Source organism: Protopterus annectens, chromosome 1.part2, assembly GCF_019279795.1.
Source record: "Protopterus annectens isolate FY-2018-M chromosome 1.part2, PAN1.0, whole genome shotgun sequence".
In the NCBI taxonomy this organism is placed as follows: Eukaryota; Metazoa; Chordata; order Ceratodontiformes; family Protopteridae; genus Protopterus; species Protopterus annectens.
Genome location: NC_056727.1, coordinates 473986719 through 474010126, shown reverse-complemented (window position 1 = coordinate 474010126; position 23408 = coordinate 473986719). Strand labels below are relative to the sequence as shown.

Below are 23408 nucleotides of genomic sequence, written 5' to 3'. Positions count from 1 at the left end.
GACCGTTGATAAAGATCGGAGAAGGATGGTTGGAACGGAGATTGCAGGACTCTGGAACATCAGTTTTCCTGGAGTAGTGCAATATCTACATGGTGGGTAAGGTTAAGTTCATGTAAGTCATCAGTAATATCATTAATAAATAAATGAAACAAAAATGGGCATAGAACAGACCTGGGGGGAGGGGGGGAGGCATCACTTGGTTTTAGTGTTTCATTAGTGAACAGCTGGTTGTTTGAGTAAACGTGAAGGCATCTGCTGTCAGTGAAGTCATGGAAACGGGCAATGACGTTTTCTCCCAAGATTAATTTTTGTAGCTTAGCAAGCAGAATTGTGTGATCATCAGTTTTAAAAGCACTGGTTATGTCCACAGAAATATTGGCTGTAAGGAGACCATTATTTAGGTTGCTATAGATAGTGTCAGATGCTGAGAGTGTAGCAGTGGTTGTGATAAAAAAATTAAAAAAAAAAATTCTGAAACAATGCTGTCTATTGGATAGAAGCTCAAAGCTATTTAAAATTGCTAAACAATTGTTTATAAAGAACTTTGGAAAAAATGTTTGCAAAAGGGCAAAGAATGGCAATAGATTTTGCATTCTCTCTGGGTGGAGAGGTATAATGATGGCATGTTTCAGGGCTGGTGGAACAATTTGTATAGTTAGTGATGAGCAGTTAATGAATACAACTTAAGGGGTTGGCTGTTTTGTATATTGTGTTCCCAAGGAAGTTAGAGTGGAGTGTGTTGAAGGTAGAGAGGAAAGATTTCAAGTTCCTTAATCTTTTAGTTTCCTTATGAGAAACTGCTCAAAAGTGGAAGGTGGCTTCAGACAGCAATAATGTATATTTGAGGTGGAAGGTTATTTTGAGTTTGTTGTTTATGGTGAAGAAATGTGTTGGTGAAAGTTTCAGTGGAAGAAATCCTAGGATGGATTAATGTTTGAGTTTTTAGGGACAATATTGGCAAGAGAAGTTGTTTGTCTTTCTGCTTTTTCCCGATAAGGGGTCGCCACAGCGGAACTCTGGTCCGCTAATGATTGGCAGTAGATTTTTACGAAACACCGAGGTGGCAGCTCGACACCCAACCTTCAACAAAGGCATGCCCATTTACGCACGCATGTCTTTCGAATGCTACCCAACCGCGGGGAGGGCATGCAGACTCCACACAGAAGGCACTCCCAAGCCGAGAATCGAACAGGAGAACCTCTTGCTGTGAGGTAACAACGCTACCGCCGTGGCATCATAAAGTTGGAAAACTGTCTCGTAAGGTGTTTTTATTTTTTTCCAAAAGTTTATTAGATTATTTGGAAGTAGTCACTTGCTTATTTCTAAGATAAAAGGCTTGGGCTGAGTTTGCATCTCTTCTTGTTTATTTTCTTAAGGATGTGTACTTTTTATATAAGAGGATATCAGATGAATTTTCTTTTCAGGTAGACCAAGCTTTATCCCTTCATCTCATGAGAGTTTTCATTTCAGTGGTAAGCCAAAGGCATTTTTGGCCTCATATCCTTCTACGTACACAAGGGAAGATAAGAGTTCTTCATAGCCGAAAGTATACAAGTGTTACAAGGCACTTTCAAGATTATTGGTTTGATAAAGGGGAGACCACTTAATAGAATTCAGATAAGAATCAGGCCAGTTTAAGTGGAGGGAAATTTCGACCAGTCACTATTTGGGATATAGATTTTATAACTGTGAAGGACCAATAGGACAGCACTGGACAGTAATCACTTAAAAAATTGGCAGATTTTCTGTTAATTCATTGATGGGCCAAGTTGGTAAAATTAGATAAAGTAAAATGCTTTTCTGTAGCTAGACACTATTAAATGCAGTTTTGCTGCTGCAGATGCCATCTTCTAGAGCTGCAGCTACTGGGTCTGTGTTAAGGAAGTACTCTTAGTTGAGGTTGCCATCTTTACAAGAAAATGTCAAGTTCAAATTATTAGATGCCTTTCTGGATAAGGAAAACCTCTTTGGAGCTGCTGCTGAAAGCTTTAAAAACCTACTAGAGAAAGGTTAAATTATGTAGGATTTAAGGAGATTTTTTTTGTTCTCTAAGATCTAGAGAAGTAATCCTTCCAGGGCTGGCCCCTTACACATACAAGGCACAGGATTTGATTCTGACTTCTGGTTATCATTAGGCTTGTAATAGTCTGCAGACTGATAGCTTGGTATTTACCCTTGAACAGAAACCACAACAAAAAGGTAAAACATTTTAAATTATATAACTGGGAGTAGATTAACAACTTGAATACTTTATTTTTTACATTAACTGCCAATTATCAATGCATGCTAACTGTTCACCAACTTTGCACTGCTGCTTAGGATTCCATAGAACTGATAGTTACAATTCTTTTGGCATATATATTTACTACCTCACTAAATTTACCTGAACCTTCTTGTGTCAGAGACCTGTGAGACAAAATGTGTGGGCTTGCTTTGTTCTTATTTCACTTTCACTTAATCCAGATAATTGTGCCAGGTGCAGTTGTATAAATCTTCTGCAGTCTGGTTCCTTTTTCTTCAGGCACTTTTTCAGTTAATTTCTTCTTAGCTGCGTCCTCAAATTGGATTGTTTCTCAACCATTTGTTCAAACTTTATTTCTAAATTTTCAATGTTTTTCTTAAAATATACATATTTTCCTGCTGCAGTTGCAGTGCGGCATCTGCATGTTCTTTTCTGGTGGCACAAACTTCAACATCTCTGGAGTGAAACTTCAAAATGAATTCATCCAATTTACTGTTTAATTCTTAGATTTCTACTGACGTCCTTTCTGAAGTGGCTAATGAATACATTCTTCTTAAGGTCATTAAAAGCCCAGAGTCTACAGTTCTCTGCCATGAAAACATGGGCCGTCTCCATTTGTCTGATGGATTCCCTCCTTTGTCTTACTTATGCCTGGTTCCAGGTCAGGGCATCCACTCAGTTCTTCTTTAATTTGTCAGTTTATAGTGATCTTTTCAGTGGCAGTGAATTTAAACACAGGTTAGTACAGGGGACTCTGTGGAGGAACAGGGACTTAGTTACAATGCCATACTGGCAGTCAAATGTATGTGTAGCCTTTTGTGATTTTCCATCCGAACAGGGCAAGTCTTTTAAGCTAAACCCTTTTTTATGTCAGATAGTGTCAGCTTCTACCCTTAAGCAGTTCTTTATTCTACTTACATGAAGGGAGGCAGGTACCTTCCTCATATTCTAAATGCACATTAAAGTCAGAGAGCAGTCTACTAACCAAACAAAACAAGTCAGGAAATTATCCCAAGAATTTTTATCAATGATTACAAACACAAGAATTGCCAAAATGAGTGCCAAAGTCAATGCATTTTGAGGCCATTCATCAAAGACAGTGGAACTTTCATAGTGTATTTTTAAAAATGTTTTTGTATGGGACATGTGCATGGTGCAACATGTTCTTCACTTTATTCATTTGCCAAATATTATAAACAGGATGTCATCTGCAGGATGCATTCTCTAATGAGGTTCAGCTCACTTTATTTTTTTGTTTGTTTTCATGCAACACACCACATGAAATTCGGTCTGTTTTGAGTTACTTTCTGTGGTTCTCTTCAAAGTTTTATGTTATGTGATGAACTTGACACAAGAGAAGATCAAGAGAGGAGAAAAAAATCTTTCAGTATTTCTCTATCCTTCCACACTGGAAGCTCGTCTTTGGAAGTCTGGTAAGAAAATTAGGGAGTTTTTTTTCTTCTACTGACACATGCATGTCTCCAGAAGTGGCAGAAGGTGCTGTCTTAGTGATAGCTGGACAGAGAATTTAGCATCTTAGTGTTTGAAAATCTGTTTCAGATGTGAGGCTAAAAAACACTTTCATAGAAAACTGGTCCTTACAGTGGCAGAAAACTACTTTAAATCGAGTTGCAGTATCTTCATAGTTGAGCAATTCTGAGAGAGTATGGTGGTTACTACATCTTGCATAGTAAAATATCTGGAGACTTTGCCACCATGGAAATAATTTTCTGAGTTTCTGCAGTTTCAGTCGCTGCTTTACTATCCAAGCCATTTATTTAGTGATCAAATTTTATAAACTATTCTAAACGACCCCTAACCGGGAAAAGCTGAAAGACAAACAACAACAACATTCTAAAGTCCTTTTATGCAAGAGGATACTCCGTTTTGAATAATCTGACATCTGGGAATGAACTGGTAAAGAAAGCAACCCATTATGTGGTATATGATACAAGAGTACTTCTTTTAGATGGTGCTGTTTTGGTGAGTGCATCACACAGCTGTACTGTTTGCAAGTACTCTGTTTAAAACTTTGATCTTTACAGCTGGCCCATGCAGCAGATAGTGAAGGCCTTCTCCCACCACTTATACTGCCTGCGTTTGTCTCAAGAATTTGTAGCCTAATAGGAATTTACAGTAAAATAAACTTCATTGGAGGATATTTTATTTGCCTTGTAAGCTGTCCCCCCCCCCCGAGGATAAGCAAACTTTATTCAGGTACATATCTCAAATTTGCAGAGAGCTTGGGGTATTGTATAGGTGTCGCTCCTTTTATAAGTGTTATGGAGTCTTTGAATACTGGTATTGTTTATTGGAATAGTCTGTCTGATGAGTCTTTGTAGTTTGTGTTATGACCCAGCACTGCTGTCCATATCTTAAGAACTTGCCAGCAAAACCAGTCTGAAGCAGTTGCTATTGTGGTAAGTACTGTGATGATTGTATGTAATGTGCAGATAGATGCAGCATGTTGGTTTAGGTGATACCTTTGAATAGACAGTTGAATGTGATTTAGAACACAAACAAGTAGAGGGCCAAGCAAACTAAGTTAAAAAAAAAAAAAAAAAAAAGTGTACGGAAGCAATATATATTGTTGCATTCTCTGAACAGAACTGGTCATAGTATTAAATGAAAAAATGGCCATCATGTGGAGCTGGAGTAGGGTTCAGTGGATTCCTCCACAACTTTGGACAAAAACATTGAAAACAGAAAATGAGATGATGTAAACTCTGAAATATTTGTAGAAAGCAAAAGATCAAATAGCAACAAATTTGTTTGCATTGTATCAGAATTGCAGTTATTTTTTGACAACACCCAAGTTAATATTGTATTCCTGGAAAACTATAATAGTTAGTGGCTTGAATAGATTTATTAGTACTTGGGTGTGATTACATGTGACTGTAGTACTAATTTTCTTGTTGTACATTTAGTCAGATATCTTTCTTTCATGTTGCACCTTAATAAGCAAGTTGTGATTGTAATGATTTTTTTCTCATCTAGAAAATTCTACAACTTCTACCTGAAAGAATTTATTATAGATGGCAGTTTCACAGTATAGGTAAGACCATATTTGATTTTAAGCAGAAATTTTAGATTTCTTTGTAATAACATTCTAAGTTGTTCTGTTATTCTGTAGTAATGGAAGCTTTTTTCCCCTAAGTCCCTTGTAGCACATAGCACCACCGCAGGCAGCACATGGTTATTTTGTTGTCTCTTGTACTCTTGAGTGTGGCTTAGCCATCTTATACATCCATTACTACCCTTCCTTATTGGTGGAGTGGTCTTTCAGAAGCAGACAGGAGATCAAAGATGATCTGGTTGCAGAATCATTCAGTGCCCCACGGGGCTTTTAACTGCTAAGCCAGAACTCCCAGCTTGCTAAGTGATGTTACTTGTTGGGATGCTTCGTAAATGTCCAGCCCATCTCACTAACTGCTCATGTCTATGCAGTCGTTTCCTAGTCTCCTTGGGGAACTCTGACATTAGGCATGCCATGGAATGTTGTGCACCCTTACTCTCCAAAGGAAGGTGAGCAAGCAAAGCACCTCATCATTAGTTCTCCTGAATTTGGCACCATTAGCACCCAAGTTGCTGGTTTGCCTCTTTTCTGGGTTACAGACAGAGTTTCATCTCTCTGTGCACCAAATTCTCTGACATTGAAAATAAATTTGGCATCAGTTGCATTTCGGGGATAATATTTGACATCCATTGTATTTTGAGGATAATGTTGGAGTTAATAGTGGGTAAAACTATCTTAACCTGTTAATATGTATGGCATCACCTATGGTAAATAGTTTTCTGTTTTATTTTTCTTATGGTATAAGATGTCTAAGAAATGAAAGGGGTTACATTGCTGTTATCATCCCTACTCTTTTGTTGGCTTTATTGATGTCCTTCCATTTCACTGTTGCAGTATTCATAACATTAGGGATCCCCTGCCAAGGGCGGCCTGACGTCTGGACAGTATACCAAAGCCTTTAGGTTGCCTTAAGGTATGCCGCATGTCACACATATTCTCCTCTTGTAGTGTAGGGCATACAGGTGATGTCCAGATGTACCATCCTCAGAACTTCTGTGCCAACAGTCTGAACAAAATCTGTGATCATCGGTCTCATCACGCAAGTCATAGCTGGTGTACCTAGCTGTTCAGGTAAGTGCCCATTTGGGGTTTTTTTGCTCATCTTTTATTATTTTTGTTTTGTTGTTGGGTTTCATGTCATCCAGGAAGGGTAAATGCCAGTGTGGGAGACAAATTCCCCATAAAGACAGTCACGAGTAGTGCTTGTTTTGTTTAGGGGCTTCTCACGATCATAGATCCTGCAATATTTGTCAGGCTTTTGTGCCAAAGACCTTACACAGTCATCTTTCATCTCTTGCTATTTATTTAGAAAACCAGCATCTCAAACTTTCAGCGAAAGACGCTATGGAGGGTACTTCCCGTCCTGAGGGTCAGCCATCTTTGAAGAAGGCCAAAAAAGTTAGATTTGATACACTGTCTATGTTGGACAACTCTCCAAAGGCTGATGAAAGCCTGGAGGTTTGCCCAGTTCTTGGGCTAGATTCTTCTGCCATGACTGTTTCAAAAACTGGCATAGATCTGCCTGTTCGCAAGTCCTCGGAGGCCTTGCAGATGTCCATTTCGGATGCTCAGGGAGAACCACGGCTGATTATCACTAAAGAGCCTGGGGGGGAGGGGGGTTCCTCAGATTCTGATGAGGGAGGAAGTCCTAAAGTCCCAACTATGATTATTGAGTGTAAACCGAAGTCTGAGCCTTCTATGTTTCATAAGGTGAAAGTCCCCTTAAAGAAGCAAAAAAAAAACCTGTTTCTTCTGCTCTCAGGGACCCTCAAAGTGAATGGCAGAAATTTACACATGGCTTATTTAATGTCCGTATGGCCTTGAAGCCTCCTCAGGGAGTCTCTGTTCTGGCTTCTTCTTTGTCATCTTCCCGTCTCAAGAGACCTAGGGATCAGAATTCCTCTAAGGAAAAGAGGATTCGGATGAGGAATCCTTGACCTATTCTACCCAGATTCCTTCCTGTCTGGAGTATGGCTCTGAGGAAGAGGAGTGTACTAGTCCTGAATCTCCTTTTGAAGAGACTTCTTTTGGTGATACCATTGCTAGGATGATTGAGTTCTTTAAATGGGATTGTTCCCAGGTGTCTGAAGTGCAGAGTATATATTTGAGCTTCTTCAAATGGAATCTCCTAAACCCTCTACTGTTCCTCCTGTTTTGGTTGCTTTACTGGATGCTTTTTCTTCTGCTTCTCTGGCTGCAGATTCTCAGCCCTCTGCTCCTAAGAAACCAGACCAGTTTTATAAAGTGGCTGATGATTGTAAATTCCTTTACAAGTGTCTGTCTGCTGACCCTTCGGTGGTCTCTGTAACATCTGATAAGCCTTCCAAATTACTGCCCTCGACTAAGCTTATTACTTCTGATAAGGACAGCAAGACTTTGGAAAGGATTTGTAAGAAGGTTTACACTTCAGCCACCCTAGCCTTTTGGGCTAATTATCAGACTCATATGCCCAGATATGCTTTGGCTCACCTTTGTCAGGTTATTTCTGACCTTCCTCATTTTGAGGGTAAGACCTCTCCCTTGTCTTTGTTAGGGGCTTCTTCTCAGGTAGCTCACCTTTCCATTAAGTGTAGTTATGATTCAGCAGATGCTTCCTCTATGACTGCTGCTTCGGGAGCTGTTTTGAGGAGATATTCCTGGTTAGAGCTTCAACATTTGCCTGATGATATTAAGGCTAAGTTGATGGATGCCCCTCTGGACAGCACGTTTGCGTGCTGCTGATGATTTGTTCAAGTCCCTGCAGGACAAAGGCAAGGAGTTACAGGATCTGAAATGTATTTTTGTTTCACCAGTGCCTAAGTTCCAAAGGAGCTGCCCCACTAAACCAGCTTTTGTTAGAAGACAGTCTCATCTTCCTACTAAAGATAAAAAAAAAAGGTGATATGGAGGGTTCCTCCATCTAAATCTACTCAGACTAATCCTGCTCAGAAGCCTTCCTTTCCTGATAAACCAGGTGCTGTCTGACTAATAAACTCTTCCCATTCACATTTCTATTTCTCTTCATCTTTCTCTTTCTTCCTGTTTGGTTAAGTATTACCCAAGATTCTTGGGTTCTTTCCATCATTCGCCAAGGGTATTTCATGGTTTGGAAATTTCTGCTCCCCCTCATGGGCATTCCTCGCTCACCTGAAGAACAGTTAAAGCTTTTTTCCAGAGGGTGTTTCAGGATCTTTTTACTCAAGGAACTATTCAAGAAGTTCCAATTACTCAGAGGGGAAAAGGTTTTATTCCAGAATGTTTTTGGTCCCCAGGAAAGAGGAAACTTGGAGACCTATTCCGGATCTTTCTCACCTGAATACTTTACTGAAGGTCCCTTCCTTTTGAATGTTGCTCCGTCAGACTTTGTTCACTTTGCTGCTTCCTCAGGCTTTCCTGATTTCTCTGGATCTCAAGGATCCTTACCTCTATATCCATATTCATCCACTTTTCAGTAAGTTTTTATGTTTCTCTGTTGCTTCCTGGCATTTTCAGTTCTCTGCTTTGCCCTTTGGCCTGTCTACTGTCCCAGGAGTATTCACCAAATCCGTAGCTCCTGTAATTGCTTTTTGCAGTATGCAGGAGATCCAAATATTTCCTTAGACAATCTCCTGTTTCAGGCATCCTCTCCTGAGATACTTTTACAAAATCGTCATTGTGCAATTTCCCTTCTGCAAAGCCTGGGGTTTACAATAAACTTCAAAAAGTCCTTTCTGACTCATTCTCATGACCATGTTTTTCTGTACTGCAGAATTCAGATGGTGCCTATGCTGGCATCCCTGCCTCCTCCTAAAGTCTTGACTCTCATTTTCTTCTTTCAAAATCTTTTTCCTCTGACCTCTATCACAACCAGGGAGTTTTTGACAGCTCTCGGATTTATGGCATCCACCATCCTATGCTCTGTCTAACCAAACTCCACATGAGAAAGTTTCAGTGGTTTCTGAAATCAACTTGGCTTCAACATGCACATCCTGTAGACTTTGTAGTTCCTTCTTTAGACAGGGAAGAAGAGGAACTTCATTGGTAGATTCAGCTGTTGTCTCTAAATCCAGGGCTCCCCTTTCGTCCCCCTCTTCTATCTCAGAAGCTGTTCACAGATGCCTCAGATGTGGGATGGGTAGCAGCTTTTGGCTCCCTAAAGGTGCAGGGTGTCTGGTCACTTCTTCAACAGAAGGAGCACATCAGTGTCCGAGATGGGAGCCCTTCTGCTTGCCTTTCAGGCTTTTCATCCTCTTCTCCACGGGCCCTCTCAAGGTGTTTATAGATAACACCACAATTATGCGGTATGTAAACAAACAGTGGGGGGGGGGGGCAAGTCTTATCTTCTTTGCCGGTTGGCACTTCTGGTATGGGAACTTGCTGTCCAGTATCAACTGACTCTTCAGGCAGTTTACATTACATTCCGTCAGGAAAAAACATTGTGGCAGACATTCTGAGCAGGTCCTTAACTCAGTCCCATGAATGGATGCTTCACAGGGATGTGTTTCTGGACATTGGCCACCAGTGATTTACTCTTCAGATAAATCTATTTGCCTTCCCTCTGACAGATAGCTTCCTCTATTTTGTGCAAGATTCCCAGGTTCTCTGGTGTGGAAGGTGGATGCCCACTCTTTTCCTTGGAAGGTGGATGCCCTCTCTTTTCCTTGGAAGGTGGATGCCCTCTCTTTTCCTTGGAAGGGGATGTTTCTTTTTGCTTTCCTTCCCCTTACCTTCATTCCAAAAGTCCTTTTCAGAATTCAACAGCATTCCCACAAAATCTTGTTGGTGACTCCCTTTTGGCTGAGACAGCATTGTTTCCTTCTTCTGCATGTAGCCAATGGCAGTCCTAACAAGTTACCTCACAGGCTGGACCTACTCACACAAGACAAGGGATCTCTCATCCATCCCTACCTGTCCACTCCTTAGTTGACTCTGTGGTGATAGGATTTTGATTCTACATAAACACCTTTTTTCTGAGTATGTGCTTAGGGTCCTGCAGAAGACCAGGAAACCCAATACTAGGAATTCTTACTTATCCAAACGGAAAAGGTTTTCTGATTGGTGTCTTTCACCTAATCTGGATCCACTATCTGTGGATGTTCTTTGGTTGCCTGTGTGAAGTGCTCAGTGCTGGAATGGCTTATTCTTCTGTTAATGCTCGCTGTTCAGCTGTCTCTGCTTGTCTGCCTTTATCTCCTCCTTTATCTTGTAGGTTTGAAGCTAAACAATTCCTTAACGGTGTCCGTGTTAGGCCTACCAGTAAGCCTGTTTCTCCTCCCTGGGATCTTAATTTTAATTTGGAGAAATTGACTCTGGCTGCTTTTGAGCATGCATCTTCAGCTTCCTTGCAACATTGCTCTTGGAAGACTCATCTTTTGTTAGCCCTTACTTTTGCCAGACGAGTTTCTGAGCTTCAAGCCCTTATGGCTTTTTCTCGTTTTTTGGTGTTTCATAAGGACAGGGTGTCCTTGCATACTAATTCTTCTTTTATGCCACAGATGATGAATGGGTTGTCCTGTAGTCAGTCTATTCATTTGCCCACTTTTTTCCTTTTTCCACAATCTGCCAGTGAGAAGGTGCTGCACACAATGGATGTGCATAGATAACTCATATTTTAATTGGATAAGACTAAGACTATTAGGAAATCTGATCAGCTCTTTGTTTCCTTTCATCCCAGATCTTTAGGATTAGCCGTATCCAAGCGGACTTTTTCTTCTTGGATTTCGAAAGCTATTTTATTTTGTTTTTCTTTTCAAGGTAAGAGCCTTCCCTCATCTGTAAAGGCTCAGTCAGCTAGAGCTGTGGCTTCTTCTGCAGCTTTTTTCAAGTGTTAGGATACTATAACTCTATTCTTGAGGCAGGTATCTGGACTTCTGTGCATACTTTTACCAAGCACTACAAGTTGGATGGAATTTCTAGAGCTAGAGGTGGTTTTGCTAGCTCTTACTTCATGGCTTTCTAGAGAGCTCTGCTGGTCCTTCCTCCTTCCAAGTTTCTTCCCAACCTCTGGCACTCTCCCTGATGTTATGAATACTGCAACCCTGAAATGGAAGGATGTAGTACAGTTGTGTAAAATCTTACCTTGATGGTCGCTGCCCTTCTCTTCACTGTTGCAGTATTCACGCCCTTTCTCCTCCCTCTGGACCATTTCTCTTCTGGATGTACTAGTTACCTCTTGATTTTCCTTGGACTGCTGTTCGTGCTGGGGCTTTCTTTTCTGAAGATGGTACATCCGGAAGTAGCATTTCTGCCCTACGCTATGCGAGGAGCATGTGTGTGACATACGGCATACCTTAATGCAACCTAAAGGCTTTGGTATACTGGCTGGATGTCAGGCCACCCTCGATGGGGGGATCCCTAATGTTATGAATACTGCAACTGTGAAGAGAAGGACATCTACCATTATGGTAATATTTTGCACAACTGTACTTTATTACTGATTGTTTGCACAGAACACTTGTTAGTTAGGAAGCAGTTACTATTTGTAGTTTTAAGTCATCTTTCTTAGTTTGTATTGTAGTGCCCCTCTCTGAGGTTACAAGTTACCAAGTTACAAACCTGTACTTAAATTGTTCAGTTCATCACTGCCTTTAGGAATTGTCACAAAACATGGACTGATATTTTCAAACCCAAAATCAGCAGAGATAGGATTGTCAGTAAGACTTTACATATATCCATTTTGAGGCCAGAAGGCTATTCATTGCTTTATAACCTTTTACTTTTCTTTCTGTCAGTATTTGTTGTATGAAGAGATGACTTGAGCTGGTGGAAGTACTTGAAGTATGCCTTCAAATGGTTTTATGTAAAATGTAGTTAAAGGAAAGTGTTAAAAATTTATTTTCTTTGGCCAACATTTCAGTAGCCTGAAAATTCAGTAACAGCAGGTAAAACTTTTTGGAGCCTAAAGTTTTCCTTACATACAGGAGACTTTGTCACTTGTAACTTGCTTTCAGGCCGTTAACACCACAGGGTGCAGCACGTGGGAGTCTGCTATTAATGTTTTGGCTGAACTTGCCACCAGCTAAATGCAAAGTTAAGCAAAATAATTGCTTTCAAAAACTGTACTCAGTGTTTATTTTTGACCATTTGAATGATTCTATTTGGGCACCCACTCCTTTTGGGCTGTAATCTCTGATCCCATATGTGTTTAATTACGTTTATTAGCTGGGTGGGTTTAGTGATAGTTTGAACCCTTTTAGCATGTTACCAAGGTCATAAACAAGTTTACAGACAGTAACAGTAAATGTATATTTGAAGCATGATGTAAACAGAGGTCTAATATGAGGTCCCAAGTACTAGGTACAGCTGACAAGATGATACATTTAGTGGCATCTATGATTTATTCTTGATCCTTGTTTAAATGTGGCATGTTACTAGTTATAGGACAGCCACACCTAGCGCTGATCCTGTTACTTGTTTCCTTTAGATCTCCCACAGTGCATCCTAGTGTTACAGTGCATTAGGAAGTCAACACACACACACACACACACACACACACACACACACACACGCACACTGAAACCCGTGATTGTCATGTGACTACCCAGGTCACCTGATAAACAACTAGAGAGACCCAAGTGTTTATTTCCAGGTGGCAAGCCTCACCCCCCTCCCCAGCTCATAATTATCAACTTCAAGACTTAGACATAATAAAGATAAAATGGGGGCATGCACTACCAGCTGTTACTTTTCTCTCTACTTACATGGTGTCTGCTTCAGAAGGCAAACTGAGCTTGGTGTCAGTCTTGATGGGGGGTGTTGCTTGTTGGCACTGATTCCCTTGGTATTGAGCGTGATGAGTGTACCAGTTTCAACATGGTGGTTTCCACTTCTGGTATCTGCACAAACACAGGTGTCCGTTCCTTCCTAGACAGCAGCACATCATCTTGCTGGCATGGCAGTTCCTCAAGTCTTGCAGCAGAGCAGAATGTTTGTGGCATCATTCCTTAACTGCTGCTTCCTTGGGTCTGTTATCTCCAAAGATAGCTGAAGTACACATGTAGAAGGAAACGCATTGACTTAACCTGTTGAACCACCCATGCCTGATGTAAATTTTATTTTTATTTTATATTTGTTTACAGGGGTAGCGCACTGTTCACTATTGACCAATTTCAGGCTTAGCCCGAGAAAAGACCAGTAGAATACTGATTCTCCTTTCATCTCCCCCAGATAACCCCAAATTTGGGGAGAGCTTGGGTATGGTGAGAGAGAGGGTGGTGATGGCTTGCAGGCCAAGGATTTTCCCCATACAACAGAGTGCAGGAGTCATTCAGGCTTCCATAAGATCTTCCTGAATGGTCTTTTCATTGCCATTAGTACTGAATGGGACAATCTTATTTTGTGGCTTCTCTAACAAAAAAAAAAAAAAAAAAAAAAAGGCCATTGGAACTGCTAGTCAGGGACTCAAAAGGCTGACTGAAACTCTACAGTGTTTTGCAGGACCCCCCCCTCCCCCCCACTGACTGTGACTAGTGCTGTGGACCTTTTTGAGGATCATGTTTATGCATTCTACATATTCTCCTTGAGAGGCCATAAGCTACATGTCATGTAAGATTTAGTTCCTCCCAATTTAATTTTTCCAAATCCTTTGGGTTTCGAATACCATGACAGGAATGGACCCTATTCCTAAGTCAATGTGATTAAAGTTTGTGAGATTAGTATTGTTTCAGTATTTGATGTAAACCAAACTTGCTCCTTGTAGCACCAGAAATGTGCCCAGAACTGACTTCTGCAATTTGCACGGAGCCACATGTATCAGTAGAGTATCTAAATACAATTGTAAATTCTTTTTTATGAGACTGCTTGCATCTACTACTATTGGAACTGGCTGGGAATCCTTTCTTCCACATTGTCCTCTTTTCTGCCTGCAAATCCTGGTATTTTTTTACTTTGTCTCTCTCTGTTAGTAAGATGATGTAATCACTGGCTGTGTCAATTTCAGTGATCAATGCTACTTTTGTCTCATTTTCATGAACTACTTCTCTGGTTTTCTCATGTCTGTTTTTTAACTGTTGGTAGTGGGTGAGCCGATGTGATGCAGTCTTCATCATTCTCTATAATGCTTTGTAGCTTATGTTTCCAGTGCTCGTCAGCTACTTCAGTATTCTAATGTTTGCATAATCCCCAATGCAGCAGTCTTGCCACATTATTATGCTTTTTCAGTACAATACAGGTCCTCTGCCTTTAGTGCATCACACCCAGCAACAAGATGTGCAACCGCTTGTAGTTCTGTTTTACAGGACCTACATTTGCTTCTTTCTTCCACATGTTCAGTAGACTTGGTAAACCAACGTGTATATAGTCCACTGTCTTGGGTCGTTAATATTAATCTTTCATCTTTTGGTTTAAATTTACCTCTCCTTAACTTCATATCCTGATTGAAATGAGATTGTTACAGAAGTTTTCTGTACTTGCAACTATATTTATGCCTTTTCCTTCTTACCTTCCCATGTGATCCTTTCCTTATATTCTTTCTTTTGTTTTTTGGCACATTCAATTGCTGCCTAATTTTTTAGGTCACTGATAACACTGATAACATTTCTGCTAAATTAAGTAGACTTGCTTTCCTCATGTTTAAAAAATTCACTACGTTTGGATCTTGTGAAGTCATCAGATTTGTAAGCAGCCCTGCGATTTGCAGATCTGTACATGTAATCAATTTTGAGGAAGCCTATACCTCCTTCAGAACAAGGAATATATAATCTTGGTACACACTGCTTCACGCTTTTCAAATGATGCACAAAAATAATTTTTCTTGTTTTCTTGCCCAACTGATCTAATACCTTTTGGGCTAGTGCACCCCAAAACTGCAAGTTAGAACAGGAAGAGTAAATTAGTTTATAGCTTGAACTTTGTTCCTAGATGTCAGAGCTGTTTTTAGTATTAATTTTAGTCTTTTAAAACATTCCTTGTTCAGTTTTGTTGTCGATCCTTCTCCAATACCCAAATATTTATATACTCCTTCCTACTCAAGTTCCTTTATATTACATTCTTGTCCCAGACTTAAATTTTCTTGATGCTGCAGCTTTCCTGCTTTAAATGTTGCTTTTGCACATTTATCAAGACCAAATGACATTCTTGTATCATCTGAAGAAGTTTTGACCGCTTGCAGTTTTGCTTTCAGCTTCTCATCTGATGAACTGTACAGTTTTGAATCATCTTCAAAAAGAAAGGTCTTTACACTTTGTTTTCTAGGAACCAAATTGTAAGCTTGACCCATGTTAAGGAGACAGCTTAATGGGTTAAGGGCAAGACAAAAGAGCAGCAGTGACAGAGTCACCCTGGAATATCCTCCTTTGAATTTTTATCCCTGGGATAATAATGTGTCCTTTTTCATGGCTTAGTTGCAAAGTGGTTTGTCAATGTTTCATGGTCACTATAATAAACTTGATCAATGTAGGGTTTATCTTGTACATCTGTAAATGCTCCTTTATCTACAATTGTGAGATGGTATCAAATGCTTTTTGTAATCTCCCTATGCCATACTTATGTTCTTCTTTTTACAATTCTCCATTATGTCTTTATTTAACAACAAATGATCCTTTGTTCCATATGACTTTCTTTTATTACCCTGTTGTTCTGTTGCAATGATTGAGTCTTCTTCCGAATGACTGTAAACTCTTTTGGCATCAGTTCCAGATCTGATGTTATTCTAGTCACCATTCATCACGTATGGGTATAAGATCCGACATCGGATCAGAGCCGGCACACTTATTCAACAGCTTAGCTCAAGCTCCTCCACTCCCACAATGCTCTGCTTTCCTTTAACCCCTCCGATCTCGTTTACCGCATGTGCATGTCAAACGCAGATTGCTCAGCTCCTCGGATTATTTAATCATTTTGTAAGTAGGTGTGTTTCCTTTTGGGATTTTTCTTATTATTGTCTTGTATTTCACTTCTTACAGCTCTTCTACAGTTTTTATCTAGTCCCAAACCCTTTCACCTGTCCCGTTGGTTCATTTGTTTTTTTTGGCGCCTTTTTCCCAGTTTACTTAGTGTAGTAGTAATTCCTTTCTGGGAGTAGTAGCTCTTATTTGTTGTGGTTTCTTTTGACTACTGTTGACTATTTGAGTTCAGTTAGTGTGTTGTTTGAGATAGGATGGACTTCAGTGTTTAGACTTTTGGCCTGTTTTTGATACCATCCTTCAGGTTTTCCTCTGGTATTGGTTGCCTTAGCTTTTTTCCACGTCGGAGAAACCTTTAGGTTTCAAGTGGTGCCCCACGTTTGGTTGAAAGATGCCTGTCTCTGACTCGCATGAGGAGTGCCTCTACACTCTCAGTGCCAACCATCTGCATTCAACCCCAGAGCCCTGGTCGACCGCCGGAATAAGTTGTTACTAAAAGGCTTGGTTAAGGGGGTTCCCTGGTCAAAGAATCTTTGACCAAGTCAGGCCCCTCTGGCCATAAATGAAAGGTTTCCACTTCTTCCTCAGGGGAGGTGGAGGCTCCTTCTAAACCAGCTAGGCTGCCTGATCCCAGGTCCCTGGATCTGAATCCAGCATCAGCGGTGTCTGATCTGAACGTCAGATCGGAGGGCTTCTAAAGAGTCTACTCCCAGATCCAAGGCCTCTGGTTTCAGGTCATTAGATCAGAGGACTCTACTTTCAACTCCCGGATCCAAGGCTTCTGGTTACAAGCCTTCGGATCCAAGCCAGACCACACTTGTCACAGATCCGACCCTGTCAGATCCAAAGGATTCAAGAACTCCTTCCTCAGATCCTTGTGTTTCCTCGGACCCGATTCAGTTGGATCAGAGACCCATGTGGGATCCTATTATTGTAGAGGATCTTCCTTCAGTCCCTTTAGGAGGGGTCATTTGTTTACCCCTTCATGCAGGGCCCATTCTCCAGATTGTTAGGGGAGATCCTCGGGGTCCCTACACGGGTCTCCAGCTAGGTCCTCCCATTTCTTCCCGATCCTCCAGGAGCATCCTGCCTTCAGACATGGACAGGATGATGCAGTCCTTTTTGAAGCCCCAAATTGAGTTGGGGCTTTTGGCTTCCTCAGCCCACAGGCTTAGGCAGCCTTCTCCCCCTCCCCACCTACCTTCTCGTCTGACCATGCTAGAAATGATGGGGGGATTTGGGACTCCCTTTGTCCCTACCCAATCATGGGCTATGGACGGTTCTGTTCCCATTCCCCGGGGCAGATGGGGCCACTGGTCCGGGTTGTTGCCCTGGGGTCCATGGGGGCTGGTTCAGGTCTGGGCTTCTCAGACCGTTCTCTGCCCCTCAGTGCTTTGGCACTTGATAGCACCGGATTGGCACTGTCCAGAGGGTTGGGGGTTCTGGCAGGGTCTGCTCCCTCCTCCGTTGTAGTGTTATCAGCAGAGCAGGGGGAGGGGGCCTTGTCCAGTCCCTCCGTGTTCCATGTAATGGAAAGATCCCTCTCTACTGCCAGAGTAGCCTCTCTAACTTACAATGCTCCATTCCAGCCACAGAATTTGAGTGGACCCCCTCATTTTGCTCCTGGTCAGCCTGTCTGGTCTAGCCTCCGGGGGGAGTTTCCCCCATAGGGGTCCCTTTCTCTTCCAAGTCTTCCCCTGAGCCTCCCACGGAGGAAGTGCCTCAGAAGAGGACACCCAAGAGGAGACATCTGGACTCCCCTATGGAGCCTCTCACGGAGGACACTGATGGTGATGAAGGAGATGTGTCCCCAAGGTCACCACCTGATGATGTCTCCTTTGGAGACATGCTGGAGATCCTTAAGGCCAATGGTGGTTGGTCTGCCCAGCCCCCCTCCTCTGAGGAAAACAGTGTTCCTGGAGGCTTTCGGTACTGGCTCATCTACCTGTTGGGTGTCCCCCTCTGCTGACCCTTCAATCAACCTTATTGCCACCAGAGTCTGGAAGGAACCTGATACAGTGGAGCCAGTACCCAAAAGAGCAGATACATTTTTAAGCCCACCATCAGATAAATCCTTCTGGTCCAGGATGGTTCCAGTTGATGCAATTGTGGTGGCTGCCGCCACCAAGAAAGTGTTGGAGGAGCAGAGTTCATCTGTCAATCCTCCCAACCATGAATCGAGCTTTGGACAGATTTAGAAAGCAGCTGCTCGCATTGCCTTCTTTTAGCCTGTGAGCTCTGAGCTGTCTTGACCCATTTTACCCTTCTCCAGAGGGATTTGATGAAGGAGCTTTCAACTTCCCTCTCAAGAGTCCATGACTATGGAGGACTTTAAGTCAGTCTCTTCCAAGCTGGCCACTCTCTACGTCAGTTGCAAATTCGCCCATGAGGTTAATATCCAATGCTGCAGAGGGTTCTTCACGGGCGACAGATACAGGCATTGCCATCAGGCATCATGCCTGGCTGTATTTATGTGGGGTTGCAGAGACCTTTAACGCATCATTCACCAACTCCCCCTTCTATGGTTCCACTCTCTTTGAACCCAGTGTTAAGGAAACTTTGACCCGCAGTGAGCAAGAGAAGACACTGTCTGCATCAAATTGTCTACCCCCAAAGGTCCTTTTCCAAGACCCAAAAGGGGAACAGGAAAATGTGGTTCTGCAAGTTGCAGTCTTCCTTTCAGGAAGCTCAAGGGGATTCCTCCTCCAGGAGAGAGGTTTCAGTGGTCGCTGCCCTAGAGGCAGAGGAGGCCCGAAAAAAAGTGCTCCAGGGAGCCCTTCTCTGAGAAACCCTTCCAAAACCCATGAGGCATTGCCCGACTGTCCCTCCCTGGAGGCATTCAGGGGTCAGTTGTCTTTGCACCCTTTAGCCTGGGCAAACATCACAAACTATCAATGTGTGCTAAGAATCATATCCAGGGGCTACTACGTTCCCTTTTCTGACCACCCACCAAGAAGCAGAACTCTCCAGATGTGTCACCCAAAGAGATTTAGCCCGCCTAGAGGTCACCAAACTCATCCAAAAAAGAGCCATCCAAAAGGTCCCCACAGGACAAAGTGGATCCGGAACTTACTCCCGCTTCATTTTGGTACCCAAGAAAATGGGGGACCTGCGTCCCATTCTGGACCCCAGTCAGTTAAGAAGTCGAAGTTTCGGATGATCACTGTTCAGTCCATTGTGCCCAGTCTGCACAAGCATGACTGGATGTGCTCTGTGGATCTCCAGGATGCATACTATCATATCAAAATAGACAGGTGGTCCAGGAGATTCCTCCGCTTTCACTTAGGCACCGTTCACTTCCAATTCAGAGCCCTGCCCTTTAGACTCACCACAGCCCCTGGGTGTTCACCAAATGCATGTCAGTGGTGTCAGCTCATCTCAGGCTGCAGGGATTCCAGGTGTTTCCTTACCTCAATGATTGGGCTCCGTACAGCGTCACAAAACAACTGACGTAGAGTGCATGCTTCCTTCTTCATCTCTTTGATCAGTTGGGGATAACAGTCAATCTGGCCAAATCTGCCTTGACCCTATCTGAACAACAGGAATTTTTAGGCACTCAGCTGGACATTACCTCAGAGATTGCAGCTATGCCTCTCTGACACATGCTTATCCGTTCTCTCACGTTCAGGCTCTAGTGGCGCAAACTCATCCTCCAGTATCACTTATTCTCAAGACTTTGGGTTCCGTGGCAGCCTCCATTTATCTGGTTCCGCTGGCCAGATACTACATGAGAGAGCTACAATAGACTCTAGCGGTCTAGTAGACTGCCCTTTCTCATCCCTTGTCAGTCCCCATTTGTTTCACTCTAGTGTGTTGGATCATCTATCGTGATGGATGCATTCCCTGGACCTCCTAGCAGGCAGTCCTTTTTCTCCACCCATTCCGATGGCCACAGTGACCACTGAAGCTTCCCTCCTAGGGTGAGGGGGACACTTTCAGGGGAAAGACTGTCCAAGGGATGTGGTCTTATTCAGAGACCAAGCTGCACATAAATGTTCTGGAAAGTCAGTTCTATCGTTGCAAGCCTTTCAGGATTGCCTTCCTCTGCAGACGATAGCAGTTCACACAGACAACATGGCTGTTGTGTGGTACATAAGCAAGGGGGCACATGTTCTTATCTGCTGTGTCATGAGGCTATGAGTGTTTGGGAATGGGCGATCTCCTTGGTCTTATTGTGACGCACATTCCTGGAGCATCCAGCATGCTTGCAGGCAAGCTGAGCAGGGCTATTGTGCCCCTCATGAGTGGTCCCAGAATCCTTCAGTGACCAAGCAGGTCTTCTGTCAATGGGGCCAACTGAGCTGCTATTTGTTTGCTTCTCCTCTCAATCACAAATGCAACAGTTACTTTGCTTTGGTCCCACTGGAGTCCCCCAGGGATGCTCCAAGTCACAATTGGCCTCCGGGACGTCTTTATGCTTTTCCACCATTACCCTTAATTCTGAGAGTTCTTCAGAAAGCAAGATGCCTGAGAATGCAGTTGATCCTCATCACCCCCTTCTGGCCTCGGCAGGTGTGGTTCCCTCTCCTACTGTGTCATCTGAAGCACCCCCCCCCCCTTGGGTGCTCGATCCAGTGCCGGATCTGATCTCCCATCAGTCGCTCTGTCTGCTCCCAAATCTGCAGACCCTCCATCTGACAGCTTGGTTTGTCCACTTCCAGTGATTATTGCTAAGTCAAGGTTAACGTTCCCTGTGACGGATATTATCCTTGCTTCTAAGAAGTCTTCCACCAAGAGAGTTTACAGAAGTAAGTGGAAGAGATTCTCCATCTGGGCTAGAAGTCGGAATCTCTGCCCATTTTCAGCTCCTATTCCTGACGTTCTCCTTTTCTTGACTTCCCTTTTTAAGGAGGGCGCTAGTTTCTGTACGATCAAAGTCCAATCAGCAGCAATTTCTAACTTTCATCTCAATAACGACCCTGCCTTTTCTTCTTGGCTCTGCAAAGCCTTAATGAAAGGTGTGTTTTTTTTGCGCCCTCCAGTCAAGGACCCTTCTCCACCATGGGATCTTACTCTGGTACTACAATCTCTAACTAAACCCCCTTTTGAGCCTGTTGCATCCTGCTACTTTAAGTAGCTTTCTTGGAAGGCTCCCTTTTTAATTGCTATAACCTCAGCAGAGAGAGTATCAGAATTGCAGGCTCTTATCATTAAGCCTCCTTACTTAATATTTCATAAAGGCAGAGTGGCTTGAAACCCAACCCTTTCCTTTATGCCCAAAATGACCATTGAAGTGAATCTCAAACAATCCAACTTCCAGTGCTTTTCCCTAATTATGCTAATAAAGGAGAATACATTTTACATGCATTAGATGTTCATCATCCGCTTCATTTCTATTTGTGGAGAAATAAGCCCTTTCGCCTCAGACCAGTTGTATGTGGCCTTTCCAGTTAACAGGAAGGGCCAAGCTGTGTCAAAAATTACTATTTCCCGTTGAATTTATCAGTGTATTTCTTACATTTACTCCTCATGTGGTTCTCCTCTGCCTGGATCAATTAGAGCTCATTCCACCAGGTCAGTGGCTACTTCAGCTGCCTTTGTAGCCCATCAGTCTTTGTGTGACATTTATGCAGTGGCAAATTAGTCCTCTCCTCATACCTTCATCTCTCATTCCAAACTTGACTTAGTTTCTAGAGGAACAGCTTCCTTGGGCTCAACTGTTATTCAGCATGTCCTTCCTTGAGGCCACCCCAAGAATTTTTGGTAGCTGGGGACTCTGACTCGTACGTGATGTATGGTGACCAGGATAACATCAGATTAATAGTTATGTACTCGCCATAACTTGGTGTCTGTGTTATCTGTAGTCACCATTCATCACGGTCAGGTTTCTTCTGTCTGTCTTCTTTCTCCAGGGCAAGCTCGATCTGAGGGGTTAGAGGGCAGCAGCACATTGTGGGAGGGGAGGAACTTGAGCTAAGATGTTGTCTAAGTGTGCCTACTCAGGTCCAATGTCGGACCCTAGACCCATATGTGATGAATGGTGACTACGGATAACACAGATACGAAGTTATGGCAAGTACATAACCATTATTAGTTCTCGTTTAATTTCTTCAAGACTTTTGGTTTCTAATACTGTGATGGGAATGGACCCCCATTCCTAAGTCAGAGTATGATTAAAGTTCATGAAATTAGTATTTTTCACTCTGACGTCAGCCAGTAGTGCTCTTTGCAGCACCCGCAATGTGCCCAGTAATGATGACTCCTGCAATTTGTACAGAGTTACATGTATTGGTAGCATATCTAAATACGATTGTAGACTCTCGGTTATAAGATGTGTTGCTCCTACTACTGTTGGAACTGTTTGGGTATCTTTCTTCCACATTGCTTTCGTTTCTGCCTGCAAATTCTAATATTTTATGACTTTGTGTGTCTCTGTATGCAAGACACTCTAGTCACGGGGTGTGGCAATTTCAATGATCAATGCTACTTTTGTCTTTTTTTCTTGGACTACTATATCCAGTTTTCTAGCATCTATCTTTTGAACTGTTGGTAATGGATGATCCCATGTGATATAGACTTCATTTTCTATAATGCTTTGTGGCTTATGTTTCCAGTGTTTTTCAGCCACTTCAGTACCATGATGTTTGCACAATTCCCAGTGCAACAGTCTTGCCACATTTTTATGCCTTTCAGTATTCAGTCCATCTGTCGTTAGTATGTTGCAACCAGCAACGAGGTGTGCAACGGTTTCCAGTTCGGTTTTGCAAAACCTACATTTGTCTGTTTCTCCCACATGTTCAATGGACTTTGTAAACCAACTTGTATGCAGCCTGCCAATGTTAACCTTTCATCTCTTGATTTCAATTCGCCTCTCCTCAACCATTCCTATGTTTGTTCCTGATCAACATGAGGTTCTTCCAGAAGTTTTCTATACTTGCAACTATATTTATGCATTTTCCACATTTTTTGCCTTCTAATCTGGTACTTCACTTTGTATTCTTTCTTTTGTTTTTTGGCACATTCAGTTGCTGCCTGATTTTTATCTACTTCTAGTTTGATTTCCATTCCTGCTTGATGCCGAGAATGCTTCTGCTAGGTTAAGCAGAGAAGTCATCTTAGATTATTCTCCTCGGGTTTCAAAACTTTCACTGCGTTTGGGTCTTGTGAGGTCAGCAGATATGTGGAGTCCCATGATTACATATTTGTACATATAATCAATTTCAAGGAGGTCCATACCTCCTTCGGAATGGGGAATATGTAATCTTGGTATGAACTGATTTTTATAAATCATTTGGTGAGCATGAAGCATCCTTCTTGTTTTCCTATCTAATCTATCCAATACGTTTTGAGG

General features: G+C 42.3%; 1 protein-coding gene across 1 annotated transcript in view; it reads left to right on the top strand.

Moving 5' to 3' along the window:
• RALGAPA2 (Ral GTPase activating protein catalytic subunit alpha 2) overlaps nt 1-23408 on the top strand; it is a 4189194-nt gene that overhangs the window by 339829 nt on the left and 3825957 nt on the right. Inside the window, exon 4 of the mRNA XM_044060158.1 lies at nt 5240-5297. Within this exon, the coding sequence (XP_043916093.1) occupies nt 5240-5297 (58 nt within the window). The remainder of the gene's footprint in view (nt 1-5239; nt 5298-23408) is intronic.